We start from the raw sequence: 17,079 nt of genomic DNA, 5'->3' as shown, positions 1-17,079 counted from the left end.
ATAAATTAAAATTTGAAAAATAGTGTTTCAGTCTTTTTAGTGTTCTACTTACATTTTGTATGTATTGTACTGCTCCCAGTGCTCCAGGTAGGGGTTTCCAGAGAGTGAAGGCTCCCCTCCTTCACCCCAGCAAGTCTTAGTAGGCTGTTGAACCAGTCAACCAGCTAACCAAACAAGAGCCTCCACACCCTGTGGGCTTTGTGATGGAGTGCCCACCTCCTGCTAACTTTGGCATATGCATCATGAGTTGCATCCTCATGAGACTCAAGATGCTCACCAAGGCCCCAAACCATGTTGACCTTAAGAGGCTCGTGTCCATCTCCTGCAAGTCCTTAATTGTGCTCTTTTGGAGCCTCTCCAAATCCATCCTGCACACATGCAAGCATTAGGAGGGACAGTCAGTAGCCTTCATGAATCTTAGAAGGCCTTGCAGAGGGGACTTCCATAATCTGAGTTGGTTCCTTGGGGCTCCCTCCACTGAGGATCCTCTGTTTCAGAGTCAGAATAGGTTCATCAACTTCCCAGTGATCTAGAACAGACTTGTAATCCCCCTATAATACAAAAGAGGCTTTTGGGCTTTCAGATGTGGCCACCGGTGACCCTTCTAGGACTCAGCATGTGGTTGGGCCCATTGCGAGCCTCTTAAAGCTCGTAAAGAGGACAGACATGCTTCTCAGACTCACTAGATGTTACCCTCTCCCACAGGCCTCTTGATTTCCCATCCTAGGCTTCTGACCTCTTAAGATCCCTCCTGTTACCTCTACTACAGATCTCCTAAACTCTGCAGAAGCAGAGCTCTTTTTCTCCTGATTGCAGGAGGCCTGCAGGGTAAGGAGCGGAGGACTGAACGAGAGCAATGTGCTTGCAGGATTGGAGGGCATCCTGAGGTCTGCATGAGGGAAGAACCCACTTGTGAGATGAAGGAAACCCTTTATGAGGGTATCTGTGGGAAAACTCTTCTTCTGACCATCAAGCTTCCTTAACAAATTATGTTTTGAGCTTTAGGTCTGTAAGGAAAAGGGCTAGAGACTTTTATTTAATAGCTGCTTAAATCTCCAGCAGCAGTCCTCCTGCTGTGCTAAACTCATCAGAGCCAGTTTTCTGCAACAATGTTACAAACACAGAAATGAAAACATTTTGAAAATAGGCTTTAACCAATTACATTTTGTACCTGGGCATTAAATTGTGGCTAGGAAGGGACCGCAGTAAACCAGCTTCTTCTTTGAATGTCCTCTGCATATTGCCACTCTTGGGATATGCGCCAACTGGTGCCGTTGAATGGTACAAACTTATTCTAGCAATGCCTATTCTGAGCATTCGTGTGCCTCCTCCATACACCTCCCATCAGTGTTCGAGCATATTCTGAGAAGGGGGCTATAAAAGGGGGCACGGAAGCAGTTACTGCCTCAGTTCCTTCCAAGCACTACCACAGATGCACATGATCCTTCTTTAGCATACAAAAATGAAGAAGACTGCCCAGTCAGCAACAAAAACCTCAGACCTGCTTCCAAAAAAGGAACATAGTGACAGAAATGGCCTTAGACAATATGTGTTCCATGCCTGAGGCCTCTTTGGAACCAGGACCTTCAGTTCTGAAGAAGAAGCAAGACCGAGCACCTTTCTGGGTCTTGCATTGTCTTCTATTCAGGGAACTCATCAGATCCTTCAGATTGCAAACATGCAGATGTGAAACAGATCAGAGACCAAGATCACTCTGTTGAGTCAGGACCTAATAAATCGATAGATCTCTCTCTTGTATCAGCACTGATACCTTCAGTGATGGTTTCCACTTAGGTACCTGTGGAACTGCATTTATCAGATCAGTTTCACACTTCTTCAGTAGAAGAGAGAGATTTGGATAAGGATCCAACACAATGCTTTCCCTCTCTCAAAAAAACAGAGTAGATTCCTCAACACATGGATCTTCTGCGATGCTACTACTTCCTCCCTGCATACCTATAGGTTCACCTAGAAAGACTCTCTCACCCTTGTTGCTACTATGGATCCCTACCTCTGTAATACCTTGTTCCTTGTCAGTTCAGGGTTTTGATCCACATTTAGAAAAGGAGATGGATACATCAATCTACCTGCAGCCTCGACCTCAAGGCTGGTTTTGTGACAAAGATTATTGCAAGTTGATGTTTCCTCATTACTGTGAGATGCTACAGAACTGGACAAATTGGCATGAGTAGCAAGTATCTTCCTGGATGCATTGGCCATACTAGCCAATTCCAGGGCTTCCATTTCAACCTCATTCAGCTGCAATGACCTTGATTCCACACTGAGGCAAGGAAACTTCAGCACTTACTAATGTGTTGGATCCCAGGCATTCAGATCCTACACCATTGGATCTGAGACCAAGAGATAGGTCCTCTACAAAAATTCAGGATATTCTCTGTGATGAGAAAAAAGTTGATGTGTTTTCACAAGCTGGTATTGTGCATCAAGACTTAGAACCCACAGGCAAATCCTCCCTTAAGGAAAACATTGGAGTAGCCTCAGCTCCCTCACTATCTGAGGATGCTATAGAACTACAGGAATCAGTAAGCAGAATGGTGTCTAAGATAAAATTACCTTCAGTTTACTTCAGGAAACTCCTTATCCTGTTTTTTGATACTGGGGAATATATCTACTGAGAAAGTATCTCTGCCTCTTTGGGAAGGTCTCTGCCAGCCAGCAAAATCAGCATGGAATGCTATTATCTTCATATCAACTGATTGCTAAAAAAGCTGATTGGTTGTATGAGATCCCATATGAAGAGTTTTCTTTTTTCCATGTTCATTTTCCCTTTAACTCTCTTGTGGTAGCTGCAACAGTGCAACGTTCAAGAATGGGACATTTACATTCTACTCCAGTGGCAGAAAAGGGAAATAATTAGATTGCTTGGAAGAAAGGTATTTTTTTCAGCTTCTCTGAACATGAGAATAGCTAACTACCTAGCTGTCCTGGACAGATAACAGTTTCATCTCTGTAAAAAAGAGAAATCTTGTCCTAAAGAATCTTCCTGAGGAACACTGCAGACTGTCTAATGCTCTTATTAAAGAGAGTCTAAACGTTGCTATGCATGCATTGAGAGTGTCTTTTGACGCTTTTGATACATCATCAAGATCAGGACGATATCAGCTGCAGCAGTAACTATCCACAGACATGCATGGCTACACACCTCTTCTCTGCCCTAAGAAATGAGGTTGAAGATTAAAGATCTTCCTTTTGAGAGGGATGATCCATTTGGCTCAAAAATGGATGAATTGTTAGAGAAAATGAAAGAGACTAGACAGCTGCCAGGTCCCTGAGTCTCTTACAGCTTTTTAAGAGAAGAATTCCTACACTTGCCTTCAGATATCAGACAATATTGTGCTCATTATTCTTCATATTCCAACAGAGGTAGACAATACTACCAGTAGCAATAACAACAGCAGTCATCATCATCATCCGAACACCAGTATAGAAGGCATCCATTTAAGTCTAAGATGAGACAAAAGAATTCATCCTCCACTACTTCTGACAGATAGACCTTCAGTTTGACATGGGGTTAGAGAGCAGCAAACCAATTTTGGATTCTATCCCCCTATTCTTTGGAGCTGTTTATGCCACTGTTTGAAATCAACTTTTTACTCGGGGAAGGACTGATAGAAGAGGTTCTGGTAAATTGGGGTTTCTACTCCCACTGTTTCCTAATCCAAATATTACAAGGTCTTTGCCCAGTCTTGGATCTGAGGAAGCTAAGCACATATATTTGAAAGTTTCACTTGAGAATGTTAACTCTGGGTTCCATTATTGTGTCCTTTTCTTTGGTTTGCTGCTTTTGACATAAAAGATGCTTAATTTCATATTTCGATAAGACCATCGCACAGGAAGTACCTGCGTTTCACCATAGACCAGAACCGTTTCCAGTACAAGGTCTTTCCTTTGGCCTTTCCACTGCACCCAGAGTCTTTACAAAATGCCTGTGAATAGTGGCAGCTTTTCTGAGAAGAAAACCACTACACCACATATTCGTCATAGTGAAATTATTTTGATATGATTATGGCATGATTAAGATACATTTTGTACAAGATGCGTCATGTGAGAGGTCATTGAAAAAGTTATGATTTGCTGAATATGATTATCTTATTTGTATGCATATATCATTTTTGTATATGAAGTTATGAATATTGACTATGGACCTGTATTTCAAATGTGCTTACTCTGGAAAACACCCAGAGCTAGCCTTTCAGGTACAACAGTGATGAAGCTAGATAGTGCTAATGGCTCATCAACAAAGACAATAGGCTGTGAAAAAGCTTACCCTTCCTATAAAGATTTCAGCCTGCCTGTAAGTAATGGCTGCTATGATTCAGCAAGGGCACATGACCAGACCACATGATACTTAACTCCATTTTGGGTACCTATATTTTTTCACACACTGGGCTTGGAACTGTTTTTGGAACAAAGGATTCCCAGCATATGTAAAAGCTATATAAGTTGGGGTGTGACATCATCTAGGGGTCTCACTCCTCTAGGTTGACCAGATGTCCCAATTTTATAGGAACAGTCCCGATTTTTGGGTCTTTTTCTTATATAGGTTCCTATTATTCCCCCACCCCCGTCCCGATTTTTCACACTTGCTGTCTGGTCACCCTACACTCCTCACACAAGAGAACTCCTGGAAACACCTGAGGAACAAAGTCTGAACTAGGGGAGGTGCGGGTTGCAAACTAAAAGGATTTCTAGCCTTTGTATGGAAACCTGGTGCACTGCTTGTATCATCAGCTGGGGTGAGAAATTGCTAATTCATATCCAATCTTTCTAGTAGTTTAGACTTAGTTTGCAGTTTTATTTATTTGCTAGATAATCTGCTTTAATCTGTTTGCTATCACTTATAATCACTTAAAATCTATCTTTTTGTAGCTAATAAACCGATATTTTGTTTTATCTAAACCAGTGTGCCTTTGAGTGAAGTGTCTGGGAAAAAATCTCAGCTTGGTTAACACAAGCTTGTTGCATATCTTTCCCACATAGAGAGGAAAGCGAACTATTTATGAACTTACATTGTACAGATTCCTGTGCAGTGCAAGATGGTATAATTTTGCGTTTATGCTCTAGCAGGGGGCGTGTGCCTGGGGAGGTGGGAGATTGTCTGGTATTGCACTCAAGTAGCTCAGTTTAGGTGAGTGGTGCCACCTGCTGTCGTGTTGGATGATAACAGGGCCTGGTGAGGCTGGCTGTGTCTCGAACCAAGCAGTGTGAAAATAGAGCCAACCCAGTTGTTTGTCTGAGAGGCGCGCAGCGATTCCCACATTTCACGAACTGCACCCCAGGGATGACATCCCATCGCAAAGGGATTTTCGTGTTTCTGTGTCTTTGATTTTCTCCTAAAAGCAGCTTCCAGTGAAAAGAAATCACTGCCAATGCCTTCACAGTTCCTGAAGACAGGGCCGCCCAGAGGGGGGGGCAAAGGGGGCAATTTGCCCCGGGCCCCAGGCTCCGCAGGGGCCTCCAAGAGAAGAGCGGAGGCTCCCGCCTCCGCCCCTCTCCTGGAGCCTCAGCGCATCAAGCGCCGAGTCTCCAGCCGAGCCCCTGAGCCCCGCCCCGATCCGAGCCGCGTGGTGAGGGGGCGGGACTGGGAGCTCCAACGGGGCCTGAGCCCCGCCCCGCTCAGAGCGGCGTGGGGAGGGGGCGGGGCAGCTGCCTCCGCTCGGTGTGGAGCTCCCAGCCCCACCCCCTCACCACGCGGCTCTGAGCGGGACGGAGCTTAGGCCCCGCCGGAGACGCGCTCGGGTAAGAGGCTGGGGCCGGGGCGGGGGGAGCGGGACCCGCCGCCGCCGCCGAAGCGCAGCCAGGTCTTCGGCGGCGGGGGGCCCCTTCTGTTCCGGGACCCGCCGCCGAAGTGCCCCGAAGGCCCGTGGCGGGGACCCCCCCTCGCCACCGAATTACCGCCGAAGACCGGGCTGCACTTCGGCGACGGGTCCCGCTTCGGCGGTAATTCGGCGGCGGGGGGGCTCCCGCCGCGGGTCTTCGGGGCACTTTGGCGGCGGGTCCCGGAACGGAAGGGCCCCCCGCCGCCGAAGACCCCGGGCCCCCGGAATCCTCTGGGCGGCCCTGCCTGAAGATGTTATATACCATTCAGTTTCTCTTTCAGAATCTATTTCAGAAAGTGAAGTTCTTCCTCTTCTTACTAGGTCTCATGGCATCAATGACATGTCACACTCTGTGTGAGACTAAAGATGAGACCTCTTCAACATTGGGTGACAGGAAACTTCAGATATGGAGTACACAACGTGAAGCTAATAATTACTATTCCAAACAATATCCAGAAAACTTTTTATGGTGTATGGATTGGGATCATGTAATGAAGGGAGTGAGGTTCAACTCTCCATCACCTTCCATGATAATTGCAACAGATGCCTTGAAAACAGGCTGGGGTGCACAGGGCTCTGGAACCACAAGAAGTCTTCCCTTTATATCAATATTCTGGAGCTAAGAGCAATCCGGTTGGCATTCAGATTTTTCCACCCTCAGATGAAAGGATACGTTGTTCAGGTAGCCACAGACAATATGACAGCAATGTATTATATAAACAAACAGGGAGGAGCCTGCACTTCACAGCTTTGCAAGGAGTCAATAAAGCTTTGGGAGTAGTATATTCTTCATGAGGTGTATATGGTAGCTCTGCGTGTAGCAGAATCCTTCAACCAGTTAGCGGACCAACTGAGCAGAAAATCCTCCCACATGCACAAATGGGCCTTAAAGGATACTGTAATCAGGGACATTTTTGCTCTGTGGGTTACTCAAAATATAGATCTGGTTGCCACAAAGTTCAACACCAAATGCTATTTGTTTTGTTTGAGGGCAGGAGCAGACCCATATTCTCTAACTCAGGGATCAGCAACCTTTGGCACCCGGCCCATCAGGGAAATCTGCTGGCGGGCCGGGATAGTTTGTTTACCTGCAGCGTCTGAAGGTTCGGCCGATTGCAGCTCTCACTGGCTGCGGTTCGCTGTTCCAGGCCAATGGGGGCTGTGGGAAGTGGCGGCCAGCACATCCCTTGGCCCATGTCACTTCCAGCAGCCCCCATTGGCCTGGAATGGCGAACCGTGGCCAGTGGGGGCTGCGATTGGCCAAACCTATGGACTCTGAAATTCTTACATACTGCTGACTAAACTGTCCCAAGAGTGGGAGTGTGCAGAGGACACTCAAAGAAGAAATGAAGGTTAGTTGCCCATAAGCAAGGTTCTCTAAGATGGACTTTATATATTCACACTCCCTGTCCCCCTTCCCCTCTCCTGCAAAGTCCTAACTATTCGGGCTCTTCATTAGCAGTGGAAGAAACTGAGCCAGTGACTGCTGCCACACACCCCTTTATAGCCCTGCCCTCAGAACATGCTCAGATGCTGAGGGGAGGATATGGGTGTGTGTGTGAACATTCAGATAGGCACTGCTAGTTGAAGGCTGTACTGTTCAATAGCACCGTTTGGCGTACATCCTAAGAATGTGAATATGTACAGTACGTCTTGAAGAACCTTGGTTACAGGCAAGTAACCTTCATTTTTTTCTCTCACCTCCTTTCTGTTTGATTTGCTGCAAAGTGGCCTGCCAGAATTGCTGCTGCTGCTGCTTAATAAGACTGTCCTGTTCTGCACTTGTGCAGAGCAGCAAGCTCCAGCTGGTAGGAGTTCATTCAGTCCTGAACCCCCTCTGAAATCTGGGCCCTGCTGTCCCTCATTTGGTACTCCATCTGAGAGTGAGGCTCAGATGTGATCTTAGGTTAATTGTTAAAATACTACGTCAATTTCCCAGCCAAGAAATACAATGGTTAATTATGGTGATATATTTATTTGTTATGGACACATGGCCAAACCTTTCAGTGGTGACATTTTGCCAAATAGGATAGGAATTGCTTTGTATATGTTTAATTTACTACTTGCTATCCATCTTCAGGTGTATTAAAAGTGAGGGAGAAATTGAAAAGCTTCAAGCCAAACTCCTGGAACTGAAAAAAAAGCTGGACAATACAACTGCAGCAATGCAAGAGCTAGGCCGAGAAAACCAATCGCTACAGGTATAAATTACATTGTGGTGACTAAGCATGCCCTTACCAATATATAGTGATGAAAACTATTTTGACTTGAATAGTGTATTGTCACTCCAGATGTGTTAAAATGAGGCCCAGTGCACCTCAGGAGGCAGTTGATATCAATGGGAGCTTTCATGTAAGTTCAGAATTCAGCCCATAGTTTGGACATCAGAACGTTCTTTTTTATTTAAATAACTGTGTGCTGGCATTCTAACGCTGAGTCACCATGACTAATCCTCAGTGTTTTATCCTGATGCGTACAGCATGTGTGACGTAGTAGAGGACATTAATAAGAAATGGACTTGCATTTAAAAAAGTCTGTATTTGTTTTATTCATCCAGATCAAACACACACAAGCCCTCAACAGGAAATGGGCAGAAGACAATGAGGTACAGAACTGTATGGCCTGTGGGAAAGGCTTCTCAGTGACAGTCAGAAGGGTATGTGTGCCTTTGTGGGGATTCTCTAGAACTTTTTTTCTTTCTGAACTGTTTTGGAGTTGAAGCAAAGTTAAAGAGCATCTTTAAAAGGTACTCCTAAACCTCAGAACGGCTCAGAAACATAGATGGTTTGTATTGTTTCAGATATTATAAATAAACTGCTCAAGGCTTTGTCTACACACAGGTTTTGTGCTGCTTTAACTATATCTGTGTAGAACTAGATATAGTTGAAGTGGTACAACTGCCTCATGTGGACACAGGTTTTACCAATATAAAGGTACTTACATCAGTGTGGCTTATTTCTGTAAACTTAAATTCAGGCCTGATGTAAATGAGTGTAATTGTGTTGAAATCAATAGTGATACTTTCTTACATCAGGCATGACTTTAGGGTGATATTTTGGTTTTGAAGTACTTTTTAAGCACTGACTCAATCTAGAAATAAAAGATTTACACACAGCTCTGTCAGTGTAATCCTGCTTCCCCTCCGATCATTTGCAGTCCTTTGGTATTTCCTGAGTCACAGTTAAGGGAAACTTCACCTGTATTTCTGCTCACTGGTTCAGCAAGGGCACCCAGTCTTGGTTTCCAGCTCCCCAGGTGTTGCTTTTCTTGGGTGTAGACAGGAGTCTCTCTCCCTTCTGACCGGGGCATTCCCAGACTGGATAGTTCCCTGCCTTCACTGTATCAATCCCAGCACAGACAGATGCCCTAGGACACCAGACATCTGTCTTTTCAGAGACAGATGATAATGTAATTGCTACATATACAAGTTACCACACAGTTCTTTGTAATCAAATCCATTTTATTCTTGTGGTAAAAATATTACAGAGAAAACATACTAAAAACAATAAAAGAACCTACATGCATGCTATTAAGTTTGCCAGAATTCATCCCAGCTCTCACAAGGGCTCTGGCAAGTGCAGTCATTTAATATCCCATCTTAGGGGCATCCTTGTGGTTACAAGTTCATCAGAGCTTCAGCTCAGAACAAGCACATAGTTTTAAGAGGTCTCAGCAGGCAAAGTCTTTCCAAGGATTGGGGCCCTCTGTGGACCAGGGGTCCTGTCCGTTGGAAGAAGGCCCTGAGCCAGATTAAAACCCAAACTTTTGTCCAAAAGTCTTTTCTGTTGATCCCCGGAGAATCCAGTTTGAACTAGTATATGCATTTCGCCTAGGAGGGTGGCTTCAAAGACTGATCATGGAAAAGCTTCATTAGCATCCCCACCTTCCTACTACAGAAGTTGTATATAATGCCACAACAACAGATACACAATTGCATTTTTAATACAACGTCCCCATGGGTGTTAACCTAATTCACTAAGGTTTAATTTAAGCTTCACTGAGTTATCTTAATTCTATAAGATTTGTTCAGTATATTATAGGATATAGTCTATCACAACCGCTAATTGTATTGAATTATAGGGTGGTTTCAGCCATTTGATTAAGTCCATGAAACATGCATCTCATGAACCTAAACAAGATTGAGAGTAAAACTTTCAAGTAACTCTTAAATCCCATTAAAAGTAATTTAGGAGCCTACGAGTCCTTAAAAGTCAATGAGACTTAGGCTCCTAAGCCACTTCTGAAAATGTTACCCTTATGCCCTTTAGAGATGGAGTTGTATATAAATCCGAAGTGCCATTTAGCCCCCAATGTTAAAAATTTAAACGCACATCTGAAATGAAAATATGTAATTGATCTGATACTTTATGTAATAATTTATTTTCATGTACTGTGCCCACTATGCTGTATTGACAATTCAGTATCTGTTGTTTTCATCTTTCACAGCATCACTGTAGACACTGTGGAAATATCTTTTGTGCTGAGTGCTCCGCAAAGAATGCCTTAACTCCTTCTTCTAAGAAGCCTGTCCGTGTCTGTGATACTTGTTTTAACGACTTACAAGGATAACTGGTTATCTCAAATGGCACTTAAACGTTACGCTAGAATTAGAATTTCTGTTGATGCACTTCGTACAGCACTCAGACTACTATTCAGTTTGAACAATGATTGTAACACTTGCAAAATTTAGTATATTTTAAAATGTTTTATTGATACTAAGTAAAACTATTGTATTTTTTGTGAGACGGGCTCAGATCATCCTCAGCTTATTGCCATTTACCCAGGAAAGAGCTTTTATGTCTACGTTAGGAACACCCAGTTATTTGTAAATAAAGTTTAAACAGAGAAGTAACAATGTATTTTTTTAATCTTTAATTTTTGTGTTCAGAAGAAACATGTATGTGATATTGCAGTTTTTGTTTCTTTCAAAACAGTAAGTTGCAAAAATTTGCAAGGATTTTGTGTATCAAATATTGCTGTTTCAGTGGCATAATTACATTTTAATTGTTGCATTTGTTTGCATAACTAACATTCTTTTAAATCCCCTGGTAATTTCTTTAGGAGTTTTTCTCCTCTCTTGCTCTTGAATTTTTCTCTAAGGCTCCAATCCTGCAGTGGGGGCAAACACCTGTACCCACATGGAACACTGCTGACCTGCATGGGGCTCTGTATGGTCACAGCAGTCTGGCCACATAGCGCTCATTGCAGTATCAGTGCCTAAATCATCGCCCAGCTACAGCATTTGGCTATTGGAGTATCTATACGTGTACTGTAAGGTACTAGCAATTGTACAGACAAGCTAGAAACAGGACTGCAAGTTTGGCTTCTGTTCTAGGAATGTTGCATAAAGCTCTCCCATATTGATTTATAGATTTGTTGAATAGAATATAACTTTCTAGATTTTCCTATCTGTGGACATATAAAAAAATTATCCTCAGTTCTATTCTTTTTCTTTCCCTACTAACCACAGAAGCCCTTAAAGGTCCTTGGTTGGTCTTTGAGGAACACCCAACTGTCCTATGCTAGGTTTCCTACTAATGAGCAGTATTTGGAGACTCAAGCATTTTATATGATCTTCTTTTTGTCCCCAACATTAACTGGAAGAGGTTGGAATTATTCTCTGCCTAACTGACCTGGTCTTTCCACTGCTTCTCCTGAACCTGTGGTGCTGGCATTTTTCTTAATCCTGGGTCTTTCTTGGTACAATAGTTTCATGATTTGGCCTGCTCAGAATTGTGGTTGAACCTGCTGCTGTTTTATTTATATACAAAACAGTCAGACTTAATTAAGAGGTGAGGATATAATTATAGACTTCGTTACTGTCATATTTTCTTCTCCCTACTTGTGCTGGATGAGTTTTTAAAAGTGATGCACATATGTACCTCTCTTTGTTGTGTAGGCAGAAAAAGTAAAATGTACATACCTGTAATTTTTCCTTCTCTGAAGTGGGCTCCTGCTGCTCTATGATGCATTGCAACTGAGTTATTCCTCATCTTCCAGACCCATTGCCTTTCTAGCTCCCCCGCTAACTGCCCAAGGTAAAAAGACTCTAACTATAAGTTCTAATGAATAAATATTATGAAAGATTAGCCATCTCCATTCATGCCATCTTATCGAAGGCATGAATTAACAACTGCAGAAATGGTAGAGTAACCCTCAGTTTATTGAACTCTCCAGCCTCATGGTTGTGAAGACCCTGCTGCTTCTACAGCTACAGCTTTTCCTTCTGCCCCATTCTATGTGACCTGCCCCTTGAAGAGATAGGGAATGTTTTTAAAACAAACAAACCTGCTTTCTGCATATTTATAGAGGCAGGTATTAAGGGGGGAAAGAGTAGGGTTGGGCATGAGCACTCATGATTGAAGTCTCTTACTCATGCAGTAATACCCTGTGAGCATTAAAGCTTTTTTTAAAGTGGATTTACAGATATACAACAAAATTATGTACTCTCCTTCCTTAATGCTTAGTGCAAGATCACAGACCTGGCAGGCTGGTGGTCTGAGCAACTGGACACTCTCAGCAGTGTTGCTGGCAGGCCAGGCCAATATGGTTCGCATGAAGGGAAAGTGGAAGGAGAAAAATTTAATTGCACCTCTGCCTGTAGATTCCAGCTCATCATTGGTAAGAAAAACAATTGGCTGGTGTAGTACAAAGGCAGGTGAGGTAAAACCCACTGACCTAAAGGAGGCCAGACAGGAAAGGCAGTGGTAGGTTAGCAGAGAGAGGCCATGCTGCATAAACCAATGTGAAGGAGCTGAAAGGGGGAATATAGTCAGTGCTCAGAACCCTCAGGCTGCCCTGATATAGTGGTAACTGATAATAAATATGGTGAATCAGAGCCATTGGAGTGGGGATTTTTTGAAACGAGTTTTTAACTGTAGGAGTCAGAACTGCCCTCAGAGAGGGGGCTGACAGAACCATTGAGGGGGAAGGGCTAAGCACAAGAAGAACTGGCTAAGGCTATTTCTGGAACAAATGGGCCAAAGAAGTCTGAAAGGAGTGGGAGGTCCTGCCCCATGGGATTTTCCTAACCCTCTGACTGACTGGCTAGATATCTTCCTTGGCACCATATTTCACCCCAGTCAGAACAGAAAAATGGCCAAGGACCTCTAACTTGTTGCTTTCAAATACCATATCCTGTTGGTGAACATAAATTAAGGCTTGCCTGCCACATTTCTGCTGTTGGAGTCAGCCCTTGCTGGTATGTTTGTTTCACCTTGGCCTGGAGTTCTGAGTAGCCTAGGACCACTGGCTTGGAGATCCTGCTGAGCTAGCTTCTGTTGCTGCATTTCTGCCCCAAACAGCTAAAGCCGTATGCCACATTGTTGTACAGAACGGAAGGCAGTGCAGTAGTGTGTAGCTGGGTCTGAGCAGGAGCTCCTTTGATCTTAGCTGCTACCTTGCTATGTTTTCTCCTCTAGTGCTGGTTTCCTGCAGACTCCTGTAGTCCAAAGATCCTTCATCTACTAGGAGGCACCAAGGAGAAAGAGAAATATAAAAAATTATAATGGAGAAAAGCTCCAAACTGGAGATAGAAAGACCTGGAGGAAGCACCTGCTTCTGTGAGCAGATTTGAGACACTAAAGAGTTAGAGAAGCAGTCACTTTTCTGACACACCTGCTGGTACTGGTATGTGACACTAAAGAGAGAGCTGGGTGGGGGGGTTGTTTGTTTGTTTTTTTTATTTTAAAGAGAACCCTGTTCTTGGAAGATACGAACTAACCCAGTTGTAATGGATCCTGGAGTACCAGGTGCTTATTAGGAGGAATAATTTTGTCACTCTTTGAATGACTTAGACTGCTGAGATCATCTCACTGGAAAATCTTTTCTTAGTGAAGCAGGAAAAGATGTTTGGAAACAAAAATGTGAAGTAGCTTTTTGCAGATTATTGCCAAAAATGATTGCTGTTTGCCAAACTGTTGCTTGACATAAAATAAGTGACCCCTAAAGCAGAATATTCTCCAGAGCGCAGTAGGGGCCCCATGAAACTCAAGTCCTTTCTAGTTTGTTAATGTAATTTAAATGCAATATGGGAATAAATGCTTCTTACAACATTTGAAATTTATGACAAATACCTGGAGATCGGAAGGAAAATGCTGGAGCTTAAGACCAGAAGGAAAATAAACATTGTCTAGAGTGATGAGTGAAAGCTCTGTAATGACACTATGATTGGAAGAGGTTGAGAACTGATGAATTAATTCATTGCAACCTCCAAAAACCTCTGGAGGAGTAGGAAATATCATTGTCACTTGCACTATGCACTTTTTTCTTTCTAGCATAACTGAATATAATATACAATAAATGGAATGGCAATTTTGAATGCATAGATGTAGTAATCAATCCACAGTGGGAGGTATTCTTAGCTGGATTGCTCATTGAACTATATAACTCCCCTTTGTTGTTAAGGGGAATTGCACTCATAATTTCTCTGCACCCTAGGGGAGCATAACCCAAGGACACACATAACAAAGGAATTGACAAGGTCTTTAAAAAGCACGGCTGTGTTTATAAAGCTGTATCTTAAGATTTAAAATGATATATGAATTGTACATATTTAAAAAAAAATCATGCCAATCAGTTTTCATTCTCCAAGTAGGAACTCTTGTACTCACCTTAGATTATAGAGTAAGTTTGAAACTAACACATATACACAGTTACACCAGAAGTCACTAAATGGTTTACTTTTCAGAAATAGTAATAACAGAAAAGTAAAATTCTTGTAGAGAAACATGTACCTTTGTTTGTCAGTCCCATCCCTGCCCTCCCCCCCGCCCCCCGGGGCTCTAAATAAAGCTATTTGCATTTTTAGAGAGAGAAAACATAACACACCACTTACATTAAGATTTTAAGAAAACAAAGAGATTTACTAGTAGTAAACATTAACCATTTCTGCTTTTGTCCACAGCATACCATATTATACTATGCACTCATCATACAGCAGGTTCATGAGTATCTTTTCACTGGATCACATAGAGTACATTTGAAGATATTAAATGGGAAAACTCTCTGATGTTAACCCTCTCTGAACAGTGTTGTTTTAGAAGCAAAAAATTTGGTGAAGTTTCCTCTCCCTCCGCCTCCCAAATTTAAAAATAAAACCCCAGTCTTTTTTGCATGCCTTTTGGGGTGGGGGGGGTTAGAGGGTGAAGAGAGCGGCTTGTGGAGAATATATTCATTGTTTATATGTCAACAGGCCAGTGCTGGCCGGTCCAGAGCTCCTGCTGTTGGCTCTGTTGCAAAGTACTTTGTTGTATCACCTTGTTAAATCCCAACTCCTGTCACCAAAGGGATATTATAAGACTGTCTCACTGGGTTAGTGAATACCGGAACTTTTTATAGAAATGTGTCCAAAATGCTGCTTGTATAGGATTTGTCACTTTTGTAAGAAAATAAAATAAAAAAAAAAATCTAGCCCACCACTCGATGCCATATATGATTTTATTTAAACTACCTCTCAGTGTGTAATTCAACCAAGTAGTCCAGTTTAATAGGGTTTCCTCACTGTAGTGTTATGTAACAGTTATAGAGACTGCCAAATTTGCAAGTGTCTGTCACAAAAAAAAAAAAGTAAAAGTAGTCTTTTAGTCTTTTTGTGTATGTTTAAACAGTATCCACTAATTTCTAATTATTGTAGACTCGGTCGTTCTTTTTTACTTCTGTAGTTTTAATCCTACAACTCTAGCAGTTGGAGAGGAAATAAATCACTACCACAAACTTTCATAGTTATGGTCTGTTGGGTTACAACGGTTGTATAGGGAGCTTTGTCATAGCATCATCCACTAATTAATCCGCTCTTAATTTAGCCTTTTTTTCCCAGCACTCTAGATATGAAGTTCCTGAATGGATTTCTGTAATGGACATGTGCTACAAATTATATTGCCTTGTTTGCCTCTTTTCTGAATTTTAATGATCAGTTTATTATGGTTGCAGATGTGAATATTGGGCATAAAATTGTCTAATTTTCTGTGTAATTGTATAAAATAGAATTGAAAAAAAGCTTTATGTTTTTAACCCACTATTTAGAGATAATGTATTACGTTTGCCTTATGATGCAGTTTTACCTATGGAACACTGCACTTCTTTTAAACTGGGTCATACACTCCTAATGGGCATAGTACAAAACTTACGTATGTGTAGATAGACTTTGCATGAACATTTTTTCATCAACTTGATTTCTAAGTCTTACTTTCAGTGTTGTGTTTACTAATTGTGATCATGTAGTTGTGCCTTACATTGTGAAAGAGTTTAGTCCAGTATGCACTGCAATTCCTAAACTCTGCAATTGGGTGATGACTAAAGTTGTGGACAAGAAAATGATACCATGCATCAACTAATTCTGTATAAAGTATGATGGACAGATGCTTGTTGAAATGTTACTTTTGTTTTCTAATCTGCTAAAGGAATGATAATAAAATTAGATCTTTCTAATAGACCAGTTTTGTAATTTCACACTTGTCCCATCTTAAAGAACATTATTTTGAACTGTGGGTTGTATTAGTTTAAAGACTGATTGTCAGGAATCCAGAAACTGGAGAGCAGACTTGGCTTTCCATTTTCTTGCTCCTGGAGGAACTGCCAAGAAACTTTTCACTATTGCAAGGAGGTGATAAGGGCCATTATTTAATCAATTTCAGCCTTCAGCAATTTCATTCAGAGTGATTTGCTTTTCCCCTCTATCTCAAAATCTGTCTCCACACTCAGTTACTAGAGGTGGCTATTGTATATATTGGACATTGGCCAAGTAGTGTGTAGCAGTCAGTCCCGTCTGTCATTGACAGTGTTACCTTTGTATTATGTCCAGTGTAATCTGTATTGCTCCGGCATGAGTGAGAGAGGCTCAAAGACTGCTTCATAGTCTAACAAGCTCTTTTACTTTGCACCTGAACACCCTTTTGTAGGTCTGTCTTCACTGCGGTGTTAACCTGAGTGATCGGCACTCAAGTCTAAGCGCCCAGGTTATCCCAGTTTGGGTGTAAGCAGCCACATTGCAAAGCCTTACCTAAATTACTGTCTGTCTGGTGCTACACAAACCCATGTGAGGTGCTAGGACTTCTGGGATCATATCCCATGGTTCTTAGTGCTGCGTTAAGCTGAGCAGCTCCGATTGTTTCCTAGTGAATTGTGGAAGAACTTGTTTGTCCTTCCGGGCACTGGGGGGAAATCACTAGAGGACTATCAGCACTCAAGTGATGGAGTCTGAGTCCTCATTGGAAAGTGGATGGGTTACCAGCACAGGTGT

General features: G+C 42.4%; 1 protein-coding gene across 3 annotated transcripts in view; it reads left to right on the top strand.

Moving 5' to 3' along the window:
- The window catches only part of EEA1 (early endosome antigen 1), a 129,815-nt gene extending 113,545 nt beyond the window's left edge, over positions 1 to 16,270 (top strand). For all 3 annotated transcript variants that reach the window (XM_044980571.1, XM_044980564.1, XM_044980579.1), the window contains 3 exons: positions 7,921 to 8,041; positions 8,398 to 8,496; positions 10,287 to 16,270. In XM_044980571.1, coding sequence (XP_044836506.1) covers positions 7,921 to 8,041; positions 8,398 to 8,496; positions 10,287 to 10,409 — 343 coding nt within the window. In that variant the 3' untranslated portion in view covers positions 10,410 to 16,270. The remainder of the gene's footprint in view (positions 1 to 7,920; positions 8,042 to 8,397; positions 8,497 to 10,286) is intronic.
- The last annotated feature ends 809 nt before the right edge of the window (positions 16,271 to 17,079 follow it).

The sequence above is a fragment of the Mauremys mutica genome, chromosome 1 (assembly GCF_020497125.1).
Source record: "Mauremys mutica isolate MM-2020 ecotype Southern chromosome 1, ASM2049712v1, whole genome shotgun sequence".
NCBI classification, from domain to species: Eukaryota; Metazoa; Chordata; order Testudines; family Geoemydidae; genus Mauremys; species Mauremys mutica.
This window is presented reverse-complemented; position numbering and strand designations above follow the sequence as displayed.